This window comes from Xiphias gladius, chromosome 22 (assembly GCF_016859285.1).
Source record: "Xiphias gladius isolate SHS-SW01 ecotype Sanya breed wild chromosome 22, ASM1685928v1, whole genome shotgun sequence".
NCBI lineage: Eukaryota > Metazoa > Chordata > Actinopteri > Istiophoriformes > Xiphiidae > Xiphias > Xiphias gladius.
In genome coordinates this window covers 14,033,951-14,057,434 of record NC_053421.1, presented here as the reverse complement: position 1 = coordinate 14,057,434, position 23,484 = coordinate 14,033,951, and the positions used below count along the sequence as shown (strand labels likewise).

Sequence of the window (23,484 nt, the reverse complement as noted above, 5' to 3'; positions counted from 1 at the left end):
GCTAACCCAGCCTGTTCTCATACCTGTAGGAATGTATACCCCTGGGTGTGAGGACATCTGTATTTTTATTTATTTATTTATTTATTTTACTCAAATGTCTGCTACTATGTCAAGACACTCCATCTAGCGTACGCTACAATGTGTACTGAAACTATCCACACTGTTGAACTTCAGGTGCTCTGCAGTTAGACAGTCTCTCACTTTAACTTATTTGTCATTCATATTTCTGTCCTCTCTTAGTATGTGTCAAGACAGTTTTTTAAAAACACAGACAGCCAAACTTGCAGCAGAATACAGTTAGCCAATTAGAGACTAATCTAACGATGCAAAACAATTTCCGTAATGCACTGGCCTATCTTTTTTAATTGAATTAGGAGAGCAGCAAAATAAAGCAGATATTCCCTCCACATTTCTCAGAGCTTGATTGCAAAAAGCACAGACTGTTAAAAATTTCAGCAGCGAGGTCAGAGTCGTGCTATCTCCTTCTACGATTAGAGGGCCAGATAAACAAGATTTATTAGCCAAACATCCCGACAATTAATTAGGAAGTGGACTAATCCTGTTTCCACGGGCTTTAACGGGTCAAACGTCCTTACACTACCAAGAACAGCAGAAAAACACTTCAAAGACGAGGCGAATAAGGGGAGGATTGAATCAGCACCCACATATAAGCGTGTCTGTTAGTACAGTATGATTACTGTGTCTGTTGCTTGTGAGTGCGTTCGTGCAAGTATGTGTCTATACAGCATGTGTTAGAATAATACCCTGCAGCAGATATTATTAATGTACATGTGTGTACGTGGATGGAGACATAGCCCAGGCATGGTTGTTTACAGTGCAACTGTAAATCCACCCTCTGACGTCTTAAATGTGAAGGTTTAGCCCACTCCTCAGTTCGAAGGTTTGTCTCTAATGCTGCTGGCTTTCAGGCTCCTCCCTTTTCTTTCCTTCCCTGCGGCTCTGATAGCTTCAACTCATGGAGACTTTGGACCCTGAGAGACTCGGCAGGTCGCAGTGCTACACGGAAATGTTCAGTCTGCTTTCTTTGTTCCGGGAGCACTTTGCAGTTGGTCTCATAATAGCTCTGGCTCTTTAAACGCAATGCACACCAGAAAGCAGATGGTTGAGAGGTTTGTTTTGGTTATTGGCTAGTAAGCCATCTACTTTGGGACTGGTGCTATTTTTTGATTACAAAGTCCAGCAAAAGCTGAGCAGATTATCGTGATTATCTCTGCCTCACTCTGATGAAGATAACCACATTAAGCTTCTTACAAAACTCATACTCTACATGACAAAAAGTGGCACTATTTCTTTGTCAGGTACACTAATTGCAAAACAGTCTCTCATCTCACCACAGCAATGAGAAAGAAATCGGACTAAACCACACAGAATCATTCTCCCGCCACCATCTCTGTTTAAATATAAATAATCCTTTTAGGTTAATGTTAGACTCTACCTATCTGAGAGACTGGTGGGAATGAATTGTACATTTTGAATAAACAGTTCAACTCTGCTGTCATATGAAAATTTATATTTTAAATTCATCTCCCACACGTCTTACACAACTAGTAAGTTTGAATATTGGTTTATTTGCATGAAAATATGTAAAAACAGTAAAGGGGATGTCTACATTACATTTACAAAACTATACATGTATTTCCACATAATATGATTGTGAAATACTGTATGTTGAGCATAATAACTCATTTCTTGAGATTAATGTACACTCGGGATTAATGTACTGCATGAAACAGTATAGCAGATAGTGAAGACAAGTCAGCTTTATTTATATAGCCCAATATCAAAGATTTGCCTCAGGAGGGCTTTACTGTCTGTGTAGCATACAGCACCCTCTGTCCTTACAACCTCAAATCCGATAAGAAAACACTTATCTTTAGATAGTTTGATCAATGATCTGGAGTAGTCCCGGAAACGTCCTTGGGGCAAGGAAGTCCCCAGACTGGCTAAGAAAATCTGGACAGAGAATATAGCTCTCCTCAGCTGGACCATTTTGCATGATGTCAGTACGCATTTTTTGCTTTTTGCGTGTCATTTCACGCCACGTCATATCTTTACTGGCTAACCCCTAACCCTCCCCGTAACTCTAACCCTAACCAAAGCGACATTAAATGACACGAAGGACTAAAAAGGGCAAAAAACTTTAAATGGATAGACATAACACCCGAAATGTCCTTGAGAGTGGCTTGCTATTGATATGCAATTCCATGAGATCGTGTATGGGGATTTGGTCCCCAGTGGACTGTGGTTGTACTGTGCAGCCTCCAGATCTGAATAAGGGTCATGGTGTGAAATTAAGGAAGTACATATGTTTGTGCTTGTACTGAAAAAAAAGCACATGCACGCCCAGCAAACCTCCTCTGGATAAAAAGAAGTTAAAAACAGACTCTCTGAGCACCAGGTAGATCTCTGCCTGTGCACCTGTCCAAACCTGGTAAATTAAGGTCTTTGTGGCTTAACATAGTTATTTCTGAGCACTATACTTTTTGGCTGCTTATACTGTAGAGCCAGTCGGTGGATGCTTCGGTCTCTGTCCATCTGGCTGTATTGTTGATTGCAGACAAACTGGCTGATGAGCGCAGCCTGGATGTAGAGGCAGAAATAGGACCCTGAGCTCGCAGGAGCTCCCCTAGGCTGGGGCTTGGCAGGGCTTTTCAGAGCTGCTCTCTTGCAAACCCTCTGAAAGCGAACACAGTAGTCTCCATGGTTGCCTAATGGCCATGCTGCTGCTCTTCAGAGTTTGGCAGTTGACAGTTTCTGATCCTTTTCAAGCAAGAGGTGCAGATAAAAGCCCTGGCAGACAACGATGAGAAGTCTGAGTGTCTGAGTTGTCTGCAGAGATTTAAAAAACTATGAGTCTGGGAGAAAAAAAATGGCTTAGTGTGCTGTGATTTATTGATTATTTTAAAGTAAGCTTTGAAAAAAAAAAAAAAAAAAAACTGCAGTGCCTTTCCAAAAAATGCTGGAAACGTTCTGTAAATGTATCACCGAGCAAACTTTGAGTGCATGAAATTCCCTCGGTACGCTGACAGTAGAAAATGGATCCTCAAAATACTAACAGTACAAGAAGAAGGAAATGTTCTCATGTTCATAAATTCTCTCATTTCTCCATGGTCCACTTACGAGGACACACTACATGCAGATTAAGTAAATAACTGTTTGTTTCACCATGCATTGAATGTATATCCAGCCTAGCTCCAGTCCAAGAGGCTTGTAACATGCGGGAAGACAAACATCCCAGTGCTGGACCCTGTCTAGCCCATCATCTGTGACCAGCTCTAATTAATTCCCTCAAGGTACACAGATAAAAGAGAAAGAAACGGAAGATAAGACTGCAAATACAGAATTTAATCTTGGGAGAGGGATATTAAAGAAAAAAACTGGAAGGAAAAGCAAAAGGGAAACAGATTACATGCATCAAATGGGAGGAGAAAGAAAGCAAGAGAGTCATGAAAAATATTGAGTCCAAATTTATTTTCCCTGTGTCTAGTTTAATCACTCTTCATTTTATTTAATGTGCATAGTTGCGTACCTAAGGCAGTGTGTTGAAAACAAAGGCTCAGTGAGTGCTTTGCTGCCTTGCTGCATTTCTGTCTTTTTCTCTTTTTTTTTTCTCTGAAGGTTTTTCTTTCCCTCTCCTCGTCTCTTTGTCAGGACAAGGATGTCACACCACAGACAAGCACGACAAAGAGGGACAGGAAAAAAAATATCACTCTGCTCTCAGTAAGCAGACGTAGTAATCGATGGGAGGTTAAACAAAAACAGAAGAGGCACACTTTCTGCCAAGCTTTGGAAAACAGAAACCACTTTCATAGTGAAAAAAAAGTGTGTCCGCACTGGCTCAGCTTTTTTGTTGTATTCAAATGTGAATTTTCAGCAGCAGAGAGTGGTGTTATGTATATCTATATGTATATGTATATGTGTATATATATGTGTGTGTGTGTGTGTGTGTATAGATATATGTGTGTGTGTGTGTGTGTGTGTGTGTGTGTGTGTCTATACATACATACACACACACACACCCGCACACCTATGAGAGCAAAATGGGGCATCCATTACATAGTTTTGTTATTAGTTGTCACAGTTTCCATAGTGTTTCGTTATGTTGTGACACAACCATGTAGACACAAAGCAGGTGTTCTTTCTCATCAACTAACAAGCACAGTCATCTCAAAAATAGTACAGTATGAATATTGAATTTCCCACTATTTGCATATGCAGGAACATTTTTCCCAACTAGCTATCCTTTTATGATGTTAACTGGCACCATAGTGGACTTTGTGTCTAGCGCTGTCATTTCACAGTAAGAGTTCCAATCTGACCATTTTCAGTGTTGGCGTGGGTTTCATCCCATGCCAAAGTACATATGTGGTCAGTTCTGAGGAGTAATGCTGCCCGCTGGTTAGGATGGGTTAAATGCCAGGGACAAAATAACTTTTTCAAAGTAGACATTTTGACAAGTCAAGCACAGATGTAATAAATGACCCTTAATGGCTGCCTTCCATTTAGGTGAGGCTGTTACAAATGTACTGGTGTGGTGCTAGCTGACTCAATGGCATGTTTTGGTTTTATTTGCTCAGATTAGGAGATCCTGATATTTCTGCCTCCATCCAAGCCTCGATAGTTGACAAACAGCACAATTTCGGCTTGAAACAGGCTCGTACTTTTTCTAGTGGGATAGAATAAACATTTCAAAGGGAGCGTTGTACAGCGTAACGAGTCCTTGGGTAGCAGAATTCACAGTTACAGTTTTGGACTCAGTACCTGGACATGAAAGATGCACACCAATTGCCTTCCCTGCCATACAGTAGAGGTGAATAGGAGCCTCTTTATGGAGCCCACTGTGATGGAAAAATAAAGGTAAAAAAAAAAAAAATTAACAACATTTTTTTTCAAATACAGTGTCCTTTTTACTTCCCCACAATGTTCTTCTCAAAGCGCAGGTGTTACTAATAACATTAACAATGGCTCCATTCTCACAGTCGCAGTTAGTGCATTAAAAAAAAAAAAACTTGAGTGGAAACTTAGGTAATTTGAAAAAAAAAAAATCCATATATCGCAAAAAGGTTGAAAAATGCAGTTGAAATAATGAAGTGAATAAATTATGGCGTGCAATACATGAAGAACGTGAGATAGATTAAAAACTAAACAAAACTAATCTCCAATTAATCTGTATTAATTACTTACATCTCTGTAAATTCCTGAGATATTGTCTGCTGCATTCTTGGTAGAGGCCAAGGTCAGGGCTACAGTAGCTGTCACAATGATGAGTGGTCCTTACTGAGATAGAGCGTCTGCGCACCAAACAGAGGGGGATTGACAGTTAATCACAAGCACATTACACCTCTGGGATGGGCGGAACTGCAGCCTCCTGCCTCTGGCTCCAGCCTGCCTGTCATTATGATGACTCTGCGGCCTATCAGTGTCTGCCTGAGATTTATCTATCCGACACTAGACTGTGGCCTCGTCTTAGGCTGAGCTTGGCACCTGTCCATCCATCAGCCTCTAAAGTCCTTCTGTGACGCAGTGGATACAACCTGTCTTTGTATACAGCTTCTTGCCGCCACATGGCAATGCTATTGTTCACTGTTCATTCGGTCGGTACAACTAGATAAATGCTAGAAATGCTAGTGGATGCAGTGGATGCTCCTGCAATACAAATCTGCAGAGCCGGAGAGACGTTTTGTCATTGTTGGAGCAATGTAACAGTGTTAACATCCACCAGGGAAAAAGCTGGCAGTCTATTGGGACCTAAATGTTTTGGGAGGGATAGTGTGGGTGGACAACTTTGCTGATGGCACTGGTGAAGGCTCTTTTAAACAAGCCGAGTAATTACTAAAAAGCATGCTGAAGGCCATTTAAGCTGCATCTGTTGACACCACTGTGACGCAAATTTGAAGATTCGGTGTATATATGTGTGTGTGTGTGTGTGTGTGTGTGTGTTTACATGTCACTGTGAAGAGAGAAAACGAGCAGATCGTACATAGGGTTGTTTTGCTTGAATGGCTTATTATGCTGATTTATCACTGTTGACTCTAATATCCTGGGATATAGTGTGCCTAGAGCCATACAATTAAATCACTACAATGTTGACTTTGAGTGGAGCTTTAGAAACTACAAATATCTTTCAAGTATATGTAGTATGATAATTATGTTTTTTTTTAAATAAATTATTCTTACATATGTCAGCATTTGCCAACTGCCATTCATTTCCTCTTGTGAATAGCTCATTAGCTTCGTGTCAAGACATATCACCAAACCATGGGGTGTGTTATTATGCAGTTGCCCCCTCCATCCCTTGAAGCCTCTCAGTATACCAGGGGCATGTCGCCATGCTGACATGTTAATGGGATCAGTCATTGATAACAAGGAGCTAATGAAATTCTAATCAGAAAACTAGCCTGGATCGCAGAATTGTCTACTGCTCTGAGTGACGCAGACACAAAGCTGCTCTGCCTCTCCCCTGTGTCCAATGAGAAAAATTTCTATTTCAGGTCTCATTGCCTAGTATGTTTCGCAGTGCCATCCTGAAAAAAAAAATCAAATATCCATTCATTCATTTATTTATTTATTCACTCCTTCTTTTTCTCTACCTCTTTAATCATTTTTAGTGCTTTGGGGGCTAAAAATTACCCAAAAATATATCAGAAAGAGACAGGAAAGCACGTCAGAGAGGGTGTCTTTCCATTGCAGCAATGTTAAATATAGCTTTTCAGTTAGAAGGGGCATACAGGTAATGAATTATTGGAGACCCATTAATTCACTCTATTTTATCCTCCTCCTGGGGTGTTGAGAGGCAGGACAAAGAGTCGGTCAAAGCTAAGGCCAAGATAATGTTTTTAAGTATCCCATCAGAGAAGGTCAGAGGGATCTGTACATGGAGCATTAAACCTTTACTTATTCAACAGTTAAGGAAATACAGAAAATTCAGTTTAGCATATAGTTGCACTGTCATGACATAGGAGAATTTGTTTTCAATTCTCTGTCCAGGCCATATGGCTCAGGGGAACAGCTAACTGGGCTGAAACCCTGAAGGCCTGGATGCTGCAGTGAAACTAAACGGGCAATCTCTACAGAGGAATGTGTGAATGCCCTGTAGGCATTAAATGTAGGACAGCCGTGTGGAGCCATATGTGTATTGTCTCGAGCCGTAATGTTGGACAGTTGCAGCTCAGTTACATATGCTCAGCAGTTACTCTCACATGCATATAGGTAGATATGATATAATAAATGTTAATTAATAAACGTCTCCAAAAGTATTTCAGAATTCCTATTTGTTTCTTCTTCTTTTTTTCATAGCATGAGTAGAGTCTCTGTGCTTGGAATCGTCTGTGGGGGCAGATAGTAGAAGTCATGATACAAGTTTGATTCTGTGTATCTCTGATGTAACCTTTAAGAAAATCTGTTTGGTTTTTATTTCGCAAAGTCAAGTAGTTACTGAGCTTTTAACTACAAACTGTGCCTTGATACAATTAGCCTAAACAGTCTATCATTATATGTGAGCAATATAACTGATACATACAGTATATTTCTTTTCTTAATGGAGATCTATTGATGATGATGGATGGTGATAGAAAAAGTCCTATGAACCCTCAGTAGGGCGAAGCACTTATCAGTATTGTATTTGCCGTTATTAAAGCTCTAGGCTAATTGTGTTTTAGGGAGGAAGCATGTCTTTCACAACCGTGTGATGTGCTTTCTAAGGGTGATGACTGGCTGATAAAGTGCTGCTGAGTGCTAGGGGGCGAGGTTTATGGATTTCTGCAACACCCCGGATCAAGCCACAGCTTGAGCAGGACAACAACGAGGTCCCAGCTTCTTCCTCCAGATGTGCAGACTGTGTCTTTTCTGAGCTTCATGGCCTACAGTATGCTCCTGAGGGGGGCAGCTGACCAGTCTGGCTTGTCACAGCCGTCCGTCAGCTGCACACTCTGAACAATGCATCGAATTCCTCATAGTAGCATAGCACAGATGCAAATAAGAGAGGCGTTTGCGGGTGATTGCTGCCCTGCAAAGTGCCTTTGGAGCAATAAGCATGTACATCGAAATGCTATCTTCATAGTCTTTCCATATTTCAGTTACAAACACTTCCCTTTTGATTAACATGCAGTTCATATATGACGCCAGTCTCAATCTACTGAATGCAGTTTCTTTCTGGCCTGGTGGCCCATATGACATGTTCATTCTGCAGAACAGCAGTATGGGCTTGCACTTTGACCAGACTGCTAATGGTGATGCATGGCTCATTGGTGAGATACTTTTTTTTTTTTCTCTTACAGACCGAATGTAGACAAAATTAATCAGGGCCTTTTGGTTATCTAGTTCGTCTGTGGTAGAGGTTAAAGCCTGACCACATGTTTGATTACATCCCTGACCGACCTTTTAGAGTCCCAGGGGTGATCTTATCCTCCTTGTCATTTGTGCACACACACTGATATGGTGCACACTGTGTAACAAAAGGCTGCTGTTTGTGAGTGGATGCTGCAGGTAACAAGTTCTGTAAACTCAGCAAGGTGATGGAAATCAAGTACGAAATCCCTGATGTATTTGTTAATTTTTTAAATTAAACTGTCAGAGTATGAACAATGTTTATCCAAGTCCATATTTTATTTTCACTGTGAGATGTACTCATTTTAACCAAATATTAAGCGGGTACATGGCCTTTTGTCTGCTGCACAATATTGCTGTGCTTCTGTAGGTGGAGTACCTCTGCTTCAGGACCTCCTTTACGATCACTCCTTGGACCAAAAAGAATAGCTGCAGTTTAAAAGTCCAGAATGCATGAAAAGACATATCTGCAATTATTCTATTAATTTGCATATCTGGCGGTTAAAGCTGAACTAATCTCTTTTAATGAGTTGCTAATTTCAGTCATGTGGTCAAGATCTGGTCCAGCGTGAGAAGGATTTTCTTTAGGTTTTTTTTACAGGCCTGCAGCAGACACCACCTCTGTCTGTCTGGCTGTGGTTCGGCTGCACATGGAATATATTTGATTAGTCCTGAGTGATTTCTGTGTTGGTTTGGCTTAGACTTAGAAATAGTCCCACTATTATGTCCAGAATGATCTGTCCTTGTTAGGGCTTGCATATGGTTTATTTGATGGTCAACCATGCACCATGCAGTTCAGAGATTATGCGGGACTACAGTGGGTGATTTTACTGATTTGCACACTTTCAAGCATTAAGGTGGCAGTAATCAGTGAACTCGGTTGGTGTGGTATTTGGGAAGTACTTTGACTTAAGGTGTTCTTTGGAAGTTTCCGCTTAGGAGTTAGGAAATCAAAATTATGGCTTACTCTAAATTTGAGTGCTTTTGCTCCTAAAATATTGGAAAATACTTTAGAGGTTCCTCAACAGCCCTAGTGATTCTGCTTTTTTGTTCTCTTGTTGCAGCAGAGAAATACAGAATTATTCTGTGCTCCAGCAGTGTAATGGCAAGTAAAGGATGCACAGTTGTTGTGAAATAGATTTGTTTAAAAATATATTAATCTGGTTCATGGTCAGTACCTTAATCACTACGCTACCACGGAACCCCTGAAATGAACACACAATGGTTAAGGTGCTTAACAGCATCCAACTCAATTAGACGTACTCTTTATTGTTCAGCAATTTGTGTGTGGGGTGAAGAAGCGGCACAGCTGTGTGGACATATACACTACTTTTTGCTAACAATCCCATAATGCAATGCTAATAAGAGGGGTGCGACATTACAGCTGTCAGTGATGATGAAAAATGACAATGATTCAGTGTCAAGTGTCTAAAATCATAATTTGCTGCACTAAAGCGTAAACTACAGTGTCCATTACTGTGTGTAGTGCATAGTGAATGAGAGAACGAGGGAGTTATTCTGAACAAAGGCCAAAATAATGTGTGTTTTTTTCAGCAGTTTTGTTAACGTGATGATTGGCAGTTACCATCAGTGTGTACACCTTTCTTCTTCTTCTGTGCAGTCACAGAAAAACTGGGAGCCTACTTGGAGTTCTAATGCATTAAGACAAATAGACTGAGGCATATAAAAAGTATTCATCTTCCCTCCTTCCTCCTTTTTCCTCATGTGTCCACTCATCCACCTCTCTCCTGGGCAGATCTGGCAGTCGATCCCTAACTGCCTGGAGGACAATTCAAAAGGTCAGCGCAAGCAGACTGTTGAGAAAATGTACCTTGCCTTCCCCTCCCTCCCCTTGGAAAGAAGACAACAACACTTGCTGACGTGGCCTTATCTTTCTCAAATGCTGGAAGGCACGGGCTACTTCCACAACAGCACCACTTGTATTTCATTTATTTTCTGCTCGGACATCAGTCCTGAGCTGGCCCCCTGCTCTCTCACTCTCCATTTCTACCCTGTGTGCACCAGGCTGTCCCCAGAGGCCTGGGTAATGATCTACTGGCCCTCTACTTGAGGCAATAAAGACCTGCAGAGAAACCAGTCAAGCTCTTGCTCGGAATGAGAGGATAAGATGAAGTTAAGAGGAGAAATTGAGGGTGAGTTGTAAAGAGTGTTGTCAAAGGAAAAAAAAGTTAACAGTGCCTTGTGGCGCCATATGGCCTAATACAATAGATTCCTTTCTGTCACCTTTTCACCTTTTGGTCTGTTTTTGCCTTTTAAATCAGGACTCTGGCGAACAATGAAGTCATAAAATGAGGACACGAGGTATAGATGACTAAAATGCTTTAAAGTCTGGATAGACTTTGCAAAGATAAAAAGTAATAAGTTGATGAGGTGAATATTGTTCTATTATTATCATTTAGAAGTAACTGACAGAGGAGATGTCATTTAAAATTGATCTTTGGTCACTGAAAAATGCCACAACCAGAGGGGCAGACTGATTCAAAGAACAGAAAATGTCAGTACCTACTGTACACTGCTTTGAATATTTTAAAGTTGTGGGAGAGAGAGAGAGAGAGAGAGACGCTGCTTGATGGATGACGGCAGTGATAATGAAAAATGATAAGAATGGGAGAGAACTAGTATGCCAGAGGTGGATCTGTGAATGATGGACTGAGTGGGGGGTGAAAATGAGTTTAGGTTCTGCACTTCAGGTGGTGTGTCAGCCTTGGGAATGGAAAACCAGTCAGTCCTTCATGTCCTGATGCAAAGCTGGTTGGCTGCTCCATTGATCCAGCTGCAATGGAGAACACTCCTATGCAGCTAATGCTGATGTTTTCGCTTGTCTAACATAATGTTGTGTGTGTGAGGAGGCATGTGATCTGTTGCTGAAAATGTCAGATTTTAATTTTAAAAAATGTAAATATGCCATTTATATTTGGTTTACTGTAAGTTACGTTTTTTGGTTGCAAAAACACACTCAAGATTTTAATTCAGATTATATTTGCTGCTTTTGTAACATCCTGCATTGATCTGTTCTTCTGTAAAAAATTTAAAGCTTGCTGTAACTGAAGGAACGAGCTGTAAACACAACACTGACCATAATTGAGTAGTTAAATTTTATTTTTTATTTTTATTATATTTTTGGGGACTACACTTATTTGCTTTGTTGCCGAGAGTGGGATGACAAGATGGATTTCACTTTGTAAGGTGGTCATTTGATCCTTTGTTTATATAAAAATGTTGATTATAGCAGCTAATATTTAAGAATTCCTTTCAACACAATTGAGCAGAAGTTACATTCAGGCACTTGTAGGACTTTGGGAGTAAATGATGAAAAATTTAAAATAAATGAGTGTTATGTATGATTTCTGACTCATGAACGTGGAGTAAAACATGAGTTAAAAAAAACTGGAAACACCTTTAATACTTTGGTAAAATTACTGCTTTATGTTTGGCGGAAAAACTATTGTGTCCTCTTTTTCTTTTTGAGTATGAGGTCAGCTTCAGCCTCCTAGTAGGAATGCTTTCAGTGCATGTCATTGCTGTAAATCGATTAAGTCTCTGTGATGTCTCATTATTGCTTTGTACCCGTATAAGAGACGCTTAATTTGTCATTGTAGGCATACAATAAAATTATGTTTGGTAACTCTCAGAGACCAGCAGCAATAGAAAAGAAGATAAATGTATGTATGAGATCTTCGATTAGGAAGGGGACATGTCCATCCTCTCAACGGGTTTCCTTTTATCAAAGCCTCTATCTTTGTTTTTTATATAACTCCAGGTTCCAATGGTGTGAGAGGCAAAAAAACACAAAGAATCACAGAAGAACTTTATTTGTCATTTACTTATGGGTACTTAATAATAAACACATTAACTGATAGTGTTAGCGACAAGGCGTTTATGTCTGTAATTGCAGGGTCTTCTTCTGAAAGCTATTATTGCTCTGTGAACAACTTCACTGTATGATGAGGCAATTTTACATTTGTGAGCCGGCTTTTCTCAGAGAGAGACCAGACATCAGGGAAATGACAGCACTAATGTGCCTCTAAGGCAAAGGCCAGAGCGCCACACTTTCCCCAGTTTAGCACTTTATTTATTTACTTACTTATTTATTTGTGCTGAAGGTTATAGCAGACAGCAGCAAATAAACAGTTGGGGGATTGGACATCGAACCCTCAGAGATTCAGTCTGAAATCCCACATAACCTTCTCAGAGGAGAGTACAGGGCAGAATGAAAGCACCTGGCGAAAAGACAAGCATCAAGGCCAATTTGCTGAGAGCTGGTCGGTGCTTAGACTCAAACAGTAATGGCACAGCAAGCTGCATCAAGGACGGATCTTAAACCCTAACACAGCCATTGATCCCATTATATTCAGACCTCTGCTCCCTCTAGTTTCTGGTGTATTTGAGATTACTAGGACTCTGGCCTTGGATGTCAGAGGAACAAAGCTTTTGTTGATTGGGTCACACAGAGAAAGGCTTGGTGCATTTTACAAAAGAGAAAAAGAAACAAAGTGTATGCTGTAGGCTTCTGTTCTACCTTAATGCTGTTCCCCGTTTTACTTTTACCATCTCCCATGTTAACAATTCTTGGTCTTATTTGCACTTTCCTTTTTTGTGTTTTCCCGACGCAGTATTTGTGACCTTACCTAATGTATGAATGATGCACAACGCAAACCCCACCCTCTGTTTATCATCCTCCTTTCCTGTCTTTGTCTGTTGTGGCTTGCCACAGATAGTGTCACCTACAGCCAGTGACCAGGTTGTAGTCCAGCAGAGCTCTGTATGAATTATGATGTGCTGGATCACTCCTAATCTTGTTATGGATGTTCTTTTGCCCTTGGGAGGGGAATCAATGGATGGATGGAACTTTATCTGATTTCACAGTGCTTTGGAGTATAATTCATGAAAGATGCTGTCTTGTGTGCATGCATGGTAGCACTAAACACTACAGTTTGGTAAAAATTTATTTTCCAGCATTTTCGTTTAAAAAAAAAAAAAATTTAACCGTCAAAGCAGAAGAGGAAGCAGAGTGAAATAATGAAAATATCATATGATAACAAAGGAAGACAATTAAAGAAATATGAAAAATAAAACAAGTCATATGATATGATCTGTGCCTTCAAAAAGGCGACCCGATGAAACCAGGAGAACCATCAGATACACACACAAAAACACACACACACACACACACACACACACACACAACCACACACACACACACACACACACACACAGACACACACACAAATATATCTTCATATATATATATATATATATATGTGTATATATATATATAAAACTAAAAAAATTAAAATAGAGTGGTCAACCATATCAAACCAAGCTAAATTAGAGTGCTAAGAGTGTGCAGCAAGCAAAACAATTTTTGGTGACCTTGATGAGCAGGAAATCAGTTGGATGGCAACCCCCCCCAACAAATGTTTGATAAACATACCTTTATGCCTTGGAAGCTGTCAGTATTAGAGTATTACATTCTGCAGTTGCATACTGTAAGTCCTAAAGTTACTCAGCAGATTATTTTGAACATCATGTAAATACATCAGAAAGTGCAGTCATTTGTCATTACAGAGCTTTACAGTATGATTTTATTACATAGATAGATGCCGTTTTCAGATGAAGCCTAATGTACCTGTCATATATGAGGGTAACTGAATATATTGCAGGCTCAAGTGTCATTGAACCGACAGCTGAAATGACTTCAGGTAGACAAAAAGACTGTCAAACTCTCCTGCTTGACAAACTTATGAAGGCCTAAGTGCTAATGACATACTGAAGGTTGCAGTGAAAGTATACATTCAAGTAGTTGATGATTATAAACGCCGACAGCTTCCAGTTGAGGAGTACTTTCCAAATAAATCCAAGGATTTCTAGGAGTGGCAGAAGCAGCGTCATTACTTTATGTGGGGCAGGCAGTGACTGTCGCTCTGACCTCTTCTTTGCTTCCTGAAAATGCCTTGGTGGAAGGTAACAACTTCTTCATCTCCCCAGCTTCTTCTGAAGATGTTATTCAATGTGTCCCCATCTCAAGGTAAAGCTAAATTGACTGGCTTTAAGATTAATATTGACTAGTCCACCAATGAAGTACATGCTTCCTGTGTTGGACCACTTCGCTTGTGATCCTTTGGCCCCAGCAATGTCCTCTTTCTTTTGCTCTTTTATCAGAAATCCACATTTGTCTTGACATGTCATTTACTGAGAGGAAATTGAGTGGGTTTTATTCCCCCTTTGTCATTTCTGTGCTTCCACAGGGCCCTGCAATCATGCTGTACCTCTATACTCTGTAGTCATGGTAGAGAGGGTCAGGCAGAGTACCAGTGCTGAAAGACTTTTCCTTGGACCATCATCCTCTAAAATACAAAGTCATGCCACATTGTCAGAGGAGGAAAATATTGAAATAAGTACATGGAGCTTTTCTTTCTCCTGTTCTCTCCTATTTCTGCTTAGATGTAATTACGTATGGAAATATTTGTAACTTATGTAAGCCTTTCTTTTTATTATATTTCTTATTTTGTTTTGAATATATTTTGTTGCTAAAGATACTAAAGGTTCACAGCAGAAATAAAATCAATAGCTGAATAGAATAAATTTGGGAAGTTGTGATCAGCATTTTTCACAATTTTTTTTTACATTTTGTACACTAAACTGTGTGTAAAATGTAATGTATTCAGTAGAATAATCAAAAGATTAACTGATAATGACAATAATTGCTGCTTATAGCCCTTTATAGAACAGATAGGAACAGACAAATCACCAAATTTTGCTCAAATATTAAAAAAAAACCCTAAACAAAATAAAAAAAACATGTTTTGTAGGAATAAATTAGACAAACTAAAAGGAAAAATTCTTCTTTTTTTTTTCTTTTTTTTTTAAAGTTATTTTATAATACAACAAGTACATTTTAGGCTTTAATATTCCTTGACTACCCTTTGTGTCCAGGGCCTCAATTCAGTTTAACACAATGTTTAATTCATAGACATGTTCATACATCATATGCACTCACATACAGTATTTTCTTAAATATACGACTTCCCCTATCTTTGATCTGAATCTCAAAGGAGGGTTAAAGGGCAGCAGAGTGATTGGTTCGTGTGTCCTCACGTGAGATTATAGTTACTGGCAGAGTCAACAGAAAGGTGTTAATAATGTCTATGTATAAAATGAGGAGCACACATCCAGGATATAACCAGCAGTGAGGACAGTATGGCTGTAGCTCTTCAGCTCTTTGCTATTATTTCATGAGTCCCCTGTGGGCCTGGAGGGTGCAGGAGAGGAGACGGATTCTGAAAGATCTAATTAAGCAAAGTGAAATGAGAGTGCTGAGAACCCCAGCCCAGGACAAGACAAAAAATCAGGAGCAGCTGACAATGGGCTGCAGGGCAATGGGGCTTTGCAGCAAGGGCTGCACTCTAGCCTCTGGATAATGACCATCCAAACCTCTCTGTTGTCCTCAGTTTAACTTTCTTCATAGCTTAGGGTTAAGGATTGTGAATCTTAATCTCATTATGTAAAACATAAGCCTGTGATTTTAGGCGTTTTGTCTTATTTGCACATAAGGGGGCAATTAGTGTTTTCTCAGTAGATGGTTGGTGCTGGTGAAGAACCAGATGACCCTGAACCCTGAAGCTATTTTTTTCTGCACCTCTAGGACAAATAAGAATTCTGCACGCCTAACTCATAGTACTTATATGTTTGAATGGTGAGTTGTTTAGAAGGTGGGAAGATGTTGAGGAGGATAGTGTGTGCTCTTTTGTAGGGGATGTTTCCCAATTTAGAGGTGCAGACTGTGTGGGATTTAAAGAATTCCCTCTCTGTCTGGAAATTCAGCATTCACATGCTAATACATCTGAGTGGAGAATAAATGTCTTCAGGACACCTGGTGCCAAGGCTGTGACTGTCTGGTCTCCTGGGCTCATTTCTGACTGAGAGCAGAAAGACCTTGGAGTACAAAGACAACAGGCTTGATTATGTGAGTACACAGTAAGGTCTCCCAATATTGTTGTGCTAATCATGTTAGCGGGCACAGACTCAAGGCAGGACAGATGCTAGGCAAAGGGCAATGGGGTTATGTTATCCTGATTAGAGGAGGCTTTCAGGGGTTTTGTAAATCTCGTTTCCTACCTCGGCGTCACCTTGCAGAGGGAAAACTGCCATCAGTTCTTTCTCTCGCTCCGTCTGTTGGATTTTTCTCCTATCTCTCTCTGGTTCTGTGCATTTCTCTCCAGTATTCACAAGAAGTAGTGCCTTAGCCAGCACCAGCTGTTTGTTTGTTTGTTTTTTTTTTGATTCAACAGGGCACATTTCTTTTCCTGTTATCAATGGTCCACACACACAGCAGTGAGTTGCTGGAGAATACTTGCATTTTTCTTCTTGTGGATACACCTTGCTGAAAATGGTTAAAAGCAGATTTGTTCCTTTGTGACACGTGTGCCTTGGTTCATATGAGTCTGCTTTACTCAAATCTCTCAGTGGCTCATATACAAACCTATATCAGTTGCCTATAAATCCAGTAAAAACTGTGAATAGATATATTCACAATAGAAAGACTATAGTCATTCTGGCCGCTCAAAATGTGACAAAGGTGTTTAAAATTGTTACGCTATGCATCTTATTCTGTTTTTTCACTGCATTACTCATTGTCCATTTTATCTTAAAGCAGCTCATTTATATTTTCTGTGGTTCCTTTAATTTAAGGAAAGATTTTGGAATTTCTCTTAACGTAAAAATAAGTTTGTGTTGAGTATCTCCTGATACAGTCCTTCTCCGATATGTAAATCTACTAGATAATACTACATAATTACACAGTGCACACTTGCAGTCACAGTTTTCTTTTAATGGCTCTCATTTTTAAAGAAAACAATAAAGTAAAGACATTGTAAAATACCATAAATATCTAAAATACATGAAAAAAAAAACTACTGAGCAAAAAGTAAGCTGTTATTACTGCCTCAGGAAATACATGTCTGTTTGGCTACTTTTGATTTCCAATTTAACATGATTCAACACTGCAGGCATTTTAGCTCAGTGTTAATTTTTTAAAATGCATGCTACACTGCCACAACTTGTGGATGACATCTGTTTCTGATGCATAGATGACAGCTGGTCTAAAGATACTATCATCCAAAAACAGCAGATACCTGCCAGTTATATATAGATTGGCTTCAAAACCAATCCTCGAATTCTATGAAATACGTGGAATATAATGAATAACTGATGCATTTCTTCTGCTCCTTTCAGGATCTTATATGTTGGTTAACTCCTCCCAGCATGTCATGGGTCATCGTGCTCAGCTGCTGCTGCAGTCGCTGAGTGAAAATGACACGCACTGCGTCCAGTTCAGCTACTTCCTGTACAGTCGTGATGGCCACAGTCCTGGGGCCCTAAGGGCTTATGTGCGAGTCAACGGCGGTCCGCTCGGCAGTGCGGTGTGGAACATGTCTGGGTCACATGGAAAGCAGTGGCATCAGGTCGAGCTGGCTGTCAGCACCTTCTGGCCCAATGAATACCAGGTACGAGCTTTGTCATTCCCAGCTGGAGATTGCCTATTCTTACATGTGATGATGTATCTGATGTTTCTTATTAACCCTCTGGGCCTGTAGTGCTTGGACTTAGATTTCATGATGTGTTAAAGAAACCAGATTCTGGGGCGTTGAACAGTCAAAAGAGGTTTCATATCTGTGATGAAGATCTGCAGACCCCAATGACCGCCATCTTGTACAGCTGAAAAATGTAACACAGTAAGGCTTTGTTGATCACCACTCATTTTAGCCTGGGGGTGAATCTGGTGTTAATTACTTGCATTTGCAATATAATTAGCATTGATTCCCTTGTGAATGTAGCCAGTGTTAGTGCTTGGGGGCCCTACCTAGGTCTCACATGGGCGTCCCTGGGTAGAGATTTCACCCACTGAGGCCTGTGTTCAGCGTTTTCAGCTGACTCCGACCAATCTGCATGGCATGTCATTGCCTACTACGGAACACTGACAGGCACTGGCTACTGTGGGTGCCTCGTGCTCTGGTCTGTAGAGCAGTCAGGTAATCCAGTTTGTTTTTTCTGCAAACTCGGCAGAACTGTCAAAAAGCAATTAAATTGAGTAGTATGCATTTTATTAAGAACTGTCAACCCCCCCCCCCACCATCTTAATTAAATTCTATTCGGCCCTGCAAAATCTGACCTTCACTATGTAAATAACAGTCTTTCGTACAAACAGCGGGCTAGAAGATGTAGGGTGATACTGTTCTACCAGCATCACATGATCTGAAAATAAGGCAAACTATAATAAGTTAACAGGAACAAACAGATAACACACAGTAACACACACTCAACATTTCAGGGAAAGTTGTTGCTGTGGTCCATGCACAAGGGCATATACTCAACAAAGAGTTAGAGGCTTTATTTTCAGTAGAGAGAAATATTATTTTAAGCTGAATAGGTATCTACTACTCTTTTGAATAATATTATTTAAACAACCTGTCACTTTGACCAAGGTAAAATAGTGATTATTTTGTTTCATTCAGCAAGACTATGTCAAAACCTAGTATGCGGCTCCTACTGTTAGTGCTCACAAATACAGTATTTTAATTAAAACCGAATTCCCAATAAAGCTGGTCTCATTTACATGCTTTTCTGTGTCTTTTGCCAGACAGCGGAACAAGTATGAAATAGCGACTGAAACACTTTTCATTAAGACTACTGTTAACCGGCAATATCTTCGAAGCCATTACCAAAGTGGTGCTCTGCACTGCTAAAATCCTGATTTTTTTTTAACCACAACGTCGTCTGACAAAATCACCATACACATAAGTTAAAGACTGGAGAGAATATTAGAAGCTCATTCTATGCAGCTGCCGTGTGGTCAGTTGAATGAGACACATAGAGAGGGGACGGAAAGCCAAGCCTCGCCCTTGCGGGGCAATACTGGTGACTATCTTCTATGGAAGTTACCCCCCCCCCCCCCGATGAGTCAATAGAAACTGTTTGCACCGGTTCATTTCGAAAGAGCAACGCCCAGTGGAGAAACTGCAGCATTTGGCTGGCCAACCAGTGGTGTAACATCAGCAGTAGATCACTTGGCATTTGGCTGACCAGTGGTGTAACTTTATCTCCCACTCACTCACTCAGTCACTCACTCAGTTTTGTCACGGAAATTCGCATTTAAAGGACTGGCCACATGTTTTTGGTCCAGCCAAAACGATACAGCATCCCATGAGTCTTAGTCTTAACTGGCAAAGCCTCATGAGATTTGTTGTTCAAGGAAAAGTAAGATGTTTTGGGAAATACACATATTTTCGTTTTTGCTGAGAGTTAGATAAGAAGATTGATATCACTCTTATATCTGTACGCTAAATATGAAGCTAGCACCAGGAAGTTTATTTTAGCATAAACACTGGAAGCAGGAGGAAACAGCTATCATGGCTCTGTCCAAAGGTAAAAAAACATCTGTCAGCACCTGTCAAGATCGATAATTAACTCATTTGTATCTCATTAGTTTAATCTGTACAAAAACTGAAGTGTAAAATCAACAATTTATGGTTTAACAAAGGATTATGTGCTGGACTATTTCTTTGCTCGGTGCAGTGATTCGTGGAATCTGTTCATCACCATGAGGTTGCCAGACAGTGTTTTTTGATGGGATTGAACAATACACCATGTAAATTAGTGAGCTTTAGCAGCACTGGTAGTTTGTGTTTGAAAAGAGCCATACTAGCTACAGTATTTCCTGCTTTTTGCTAAGCTAAGATAAGCGCTCGCTTAATTTTTAGGATACGATATGAGACTAGTATTGATCTTGTCTAATTTTAGGCAACAAAATAATCCTTCTTTTGTACTGTTAGAATTTAGTATTCTTTGTGTCGTTGACATGTATTTAAAATGGGAACATAGACAGTAAACCAAAGGAAAATAACTTTGAGAAAAAAAACATCTATGGGGAAAACCTTTTAAGCTACAGATGCTCGTGGAGTTAGCAACTTACTCTATTTTTGGGTGTATACAAGAGCAGTGCGAGCTCTACTAATCAGTGCCACTGCCAGTCACAACTTCTCTTGAGCTTTGCCCCTCACAAACAGGCTAGCAAGGACTCTTCCAGTGAAAGTGTTCATCAGCTCAGCTTGACAACAAAATGAGGTTCTCAGTCTATGATTCTTTACTGGCATTTTCAGTCAGAAACATTACTTTTAACTACTATTATTAAATTTATTAAATAGCTGTTGCTCCTCTACTGAATATTTAACAATGAATGATCTGAAAATGGTTGAATGTCTTGGTAAAGAGTGCTTCACTGCTGATGGACGCAGTGAAAGCCGAGCTTTTATAAAACAGATTCCCTAACCACAACTCTGCCCTATCACCACATCAGGATATATAAGTCATGAATGCAATAATAACATGCATTATCCTGCTTTGTCTTTTTCTGTCTTTGCTCAAGTGCTTTTGAATTTTCCTGTGCGCTTAGCTGTTCTGTTCTCCATGTCCGCCCTTTCCTTCCCCAGTGGAGTATGTTCTTGTCTCTCAGTCCTGTAAGCATCACAGTCAACGGTGATGGCTCATAGGTGAGTCAGAAATGTGCTTTGGCTGCCAATGAGCAGCTCCAGTCAGTAGAAGGAGGTTTATAATGGGTTTATGAGGAGGAGTAGATGACTATGAAGACAGGGCAAACAGCACAGGAGAAGGAGATGGGCCTAACATTTAAATTAGTATTGACAGTACAGCCTTTTAATAGATCAGCTTTAACTGCTAATCATCTAGTTTTTATCTCATGTGCGGGGAAAACAACATTTATTGGATTATACTTGCTAATGTTGAGGATTTGGTCACCAGGTATTGGCACCATTAAAAAAAAAATACATCTAATTGTAGCATGTAGTGAATTAAAACAACGCTTTCCCTCTGATTCTTTTCTCATTTCACATTTCACTGTAGCACTTTAGCTGACCTTGATCTGCCTCTCAATACAAAGGAAGCTATAGAAACTGCCCACAAAAATTCACATATACCACATTTAACACTGCTAATCCTTGAGCAGTCAAAACATACAAAACACAAAACGGTGTCTGGGGAGGTGTAAGGCTGAAAAGCATCTTATTGCTAGCTGTTCTCTGTTGTTAACCAGCAACAGTGCAATGAAACAGATAAGTTTAGCTAAAAAGCTGGAAAATGGGAATCTGTTATAACCTGATTTGCTTCAGCAGTTCTCCGAGGACTTTTAGCTCTAGAGCACGTCAGCTGCAGCTTGTGTGATTTTAAATTCTAAAGGGTTTTGGTTATGTCAGCATCACAGCAAGTCTAATAAAATCACATTGGATTTTAAGTGGTCAAGCAGGCAGATTTACCCTGTCATTAAACTGGCAAAGCACTCTTTTCAAGCAAGGTGGAGAATAGGCACTTCTTATCATTGTCTCTGAGTAAAATAAATCCCAGGAGAATACACATCATTTTGAAAAAAGTTTCTAAATCTGCAGGTTTTTCTGTCTTATTACATTTCAGGTCATATTAGAGCTCCCAGTTCTTTGCCTGCAGCACAAGGATACAAAATGTCAGTGTAGCCTTTTGCGCTGCACAGATACAAATGTGAGATTACTCTGAAGCTTGCTCGTTTCACGATTTTGGGCGTAATGAAATACCTTGTGAGTGTTTACAGCCCTCACAGTAGCTGTTTATGTCTTGAAAATGTCATTGTGATAGTAATTAAAGACAGTCAGAGCAATTCTCTGATAATCACCAAAACTAGGAGGATTGACCCCAATCGTATTTTTGTTGACCTGTCTGGTGATTTGAAAAGTTATTTTCATGCTTGAGTACTTTTTAAAGATTTTATCATTGATACAGGACTCTCAACATGTCCATAAGTACAGTCAAGTTTTCAGGGTTACCCTTTATATTAATGTCAGGTGGTGACAAGCATAACATACACATCACTTCTTCCTATCACAATTTTGAAAGTTGGATTTGGAGTTCAATAGGTTTTGGGGTGGAAAGCTTCAGAGAGTAAGATCACCTTGAGATGTCTCGATTGAAGATCCTGTGTGTCTGGTGTACATTGCCATATTTCTCTCAGCCTCTTATTGGTAGAAGTGTTTGCAATACCTGGAGAACCTTGTTATCAAATATTAAAGATGTTATCCAGCCCTCTAAGACTGCCAACTAGAGCCCGAGACATATTCCCCTAACCTCTTTATCATCCCTCACTCTCTTCTCTCTTCTTCGTCTCCTTCCAAACATCAGAAATCTTCTTCAAACTTGCTTTTCTTCTGTCTTTCATTACCTTTCCCTTTTCCCACATGGTACATGATATTACGTACTTTAATTATCCCCTCTTTAACTACAATCCTACCTGTTGCAAGTGTTGATGCTTTAATGATAGGTTGGGATTGTTTTCAGTTCTTTCATGATACAAAACTCAAATGTCATGTCATATGTACATTGAGAGAGTTATTTCTCCAGTGTAATCATTGCTCCAATCCATGTTGGGCATGAAATGGTTCTGTCCCAGTACGATTTAATTGTAAAAAATAAGGGACAAGATGTGCGGTTCTTGTTCTGTGCAAACATGCATTAGTGAATCCTAAGCTAATGTGAGGCTTTAGAACTCTGTGTCAATCAAATTTAGTGGGTATGATAGTTGTGTGTAGGTTTCAAAACTACATGCAGCCACAAAGCCATAGGCTACTTGGAAGTATCCCTCTGCCATAGCAGACTGTCTAGGAGGAAAAAAAGAGTGAATTTCACACAAAAACAGTTGGGTGCACTGACTGGGTGCAGCTTCTCTTACTCATTTCATCACGGTGAGGTTGCCAGATTTGGCATCATCATGCCTGTACAGAGACCTCTACAAAATCTTGTGCTCACCGACTGTATCTAATTACCCGAGGATGCTGCAGAGCCAGAGCAAGGAGCCAGTTAGCTTCCCTTAGCATAAAGACTGGAAACCGAGGGAAACCGCTAGTCTGGCTCTGTCCAAAGGTAAAAAATAAGCCTTTTAGCTTCCTTAAAGCTCACTAATTAACATGTATCTTGTTTGTTCACATCTCTTCAAAAACCAAAGTGGAAAAATAACAAGTTCAGGAGGTCATGTGCTCAGCTATTACTTAGCTGGGAGAAGTGACTTCTTGCAATCTTGTA

General features: G+C 40.0%; 1 protein-coding gene across 4 annotated transcripts in view; it reads left to right on the top strand.

The window, feature by feature from the left end:
• ptprub (protein tyrosine phosphatase receptor type Ub) overlaps positions 1-23,484 on the top strand; it is a 159,005-nt gene that overhangs the window by 63,035 nt on the left and 72,486 nt on the right. For 3 of the 4 annotated variants that reach the window (XM_040117793.1, XM_040117792.1, XM_040117794.1), the window contains exon 3: positions 17,602-17,873. In XM_040117793.1, coding sequence (XP_039973727.1) covers positions 17,602-17,873 — 272 coding nt within the window. Of the gene's footprint in view, positions 1-10,380; positions 10,500-17,601; positions 17,874-23,484 lie in introns of those variants that run through there. The other variant, XM_040117795.1, reaches the window with a different exon arrangement.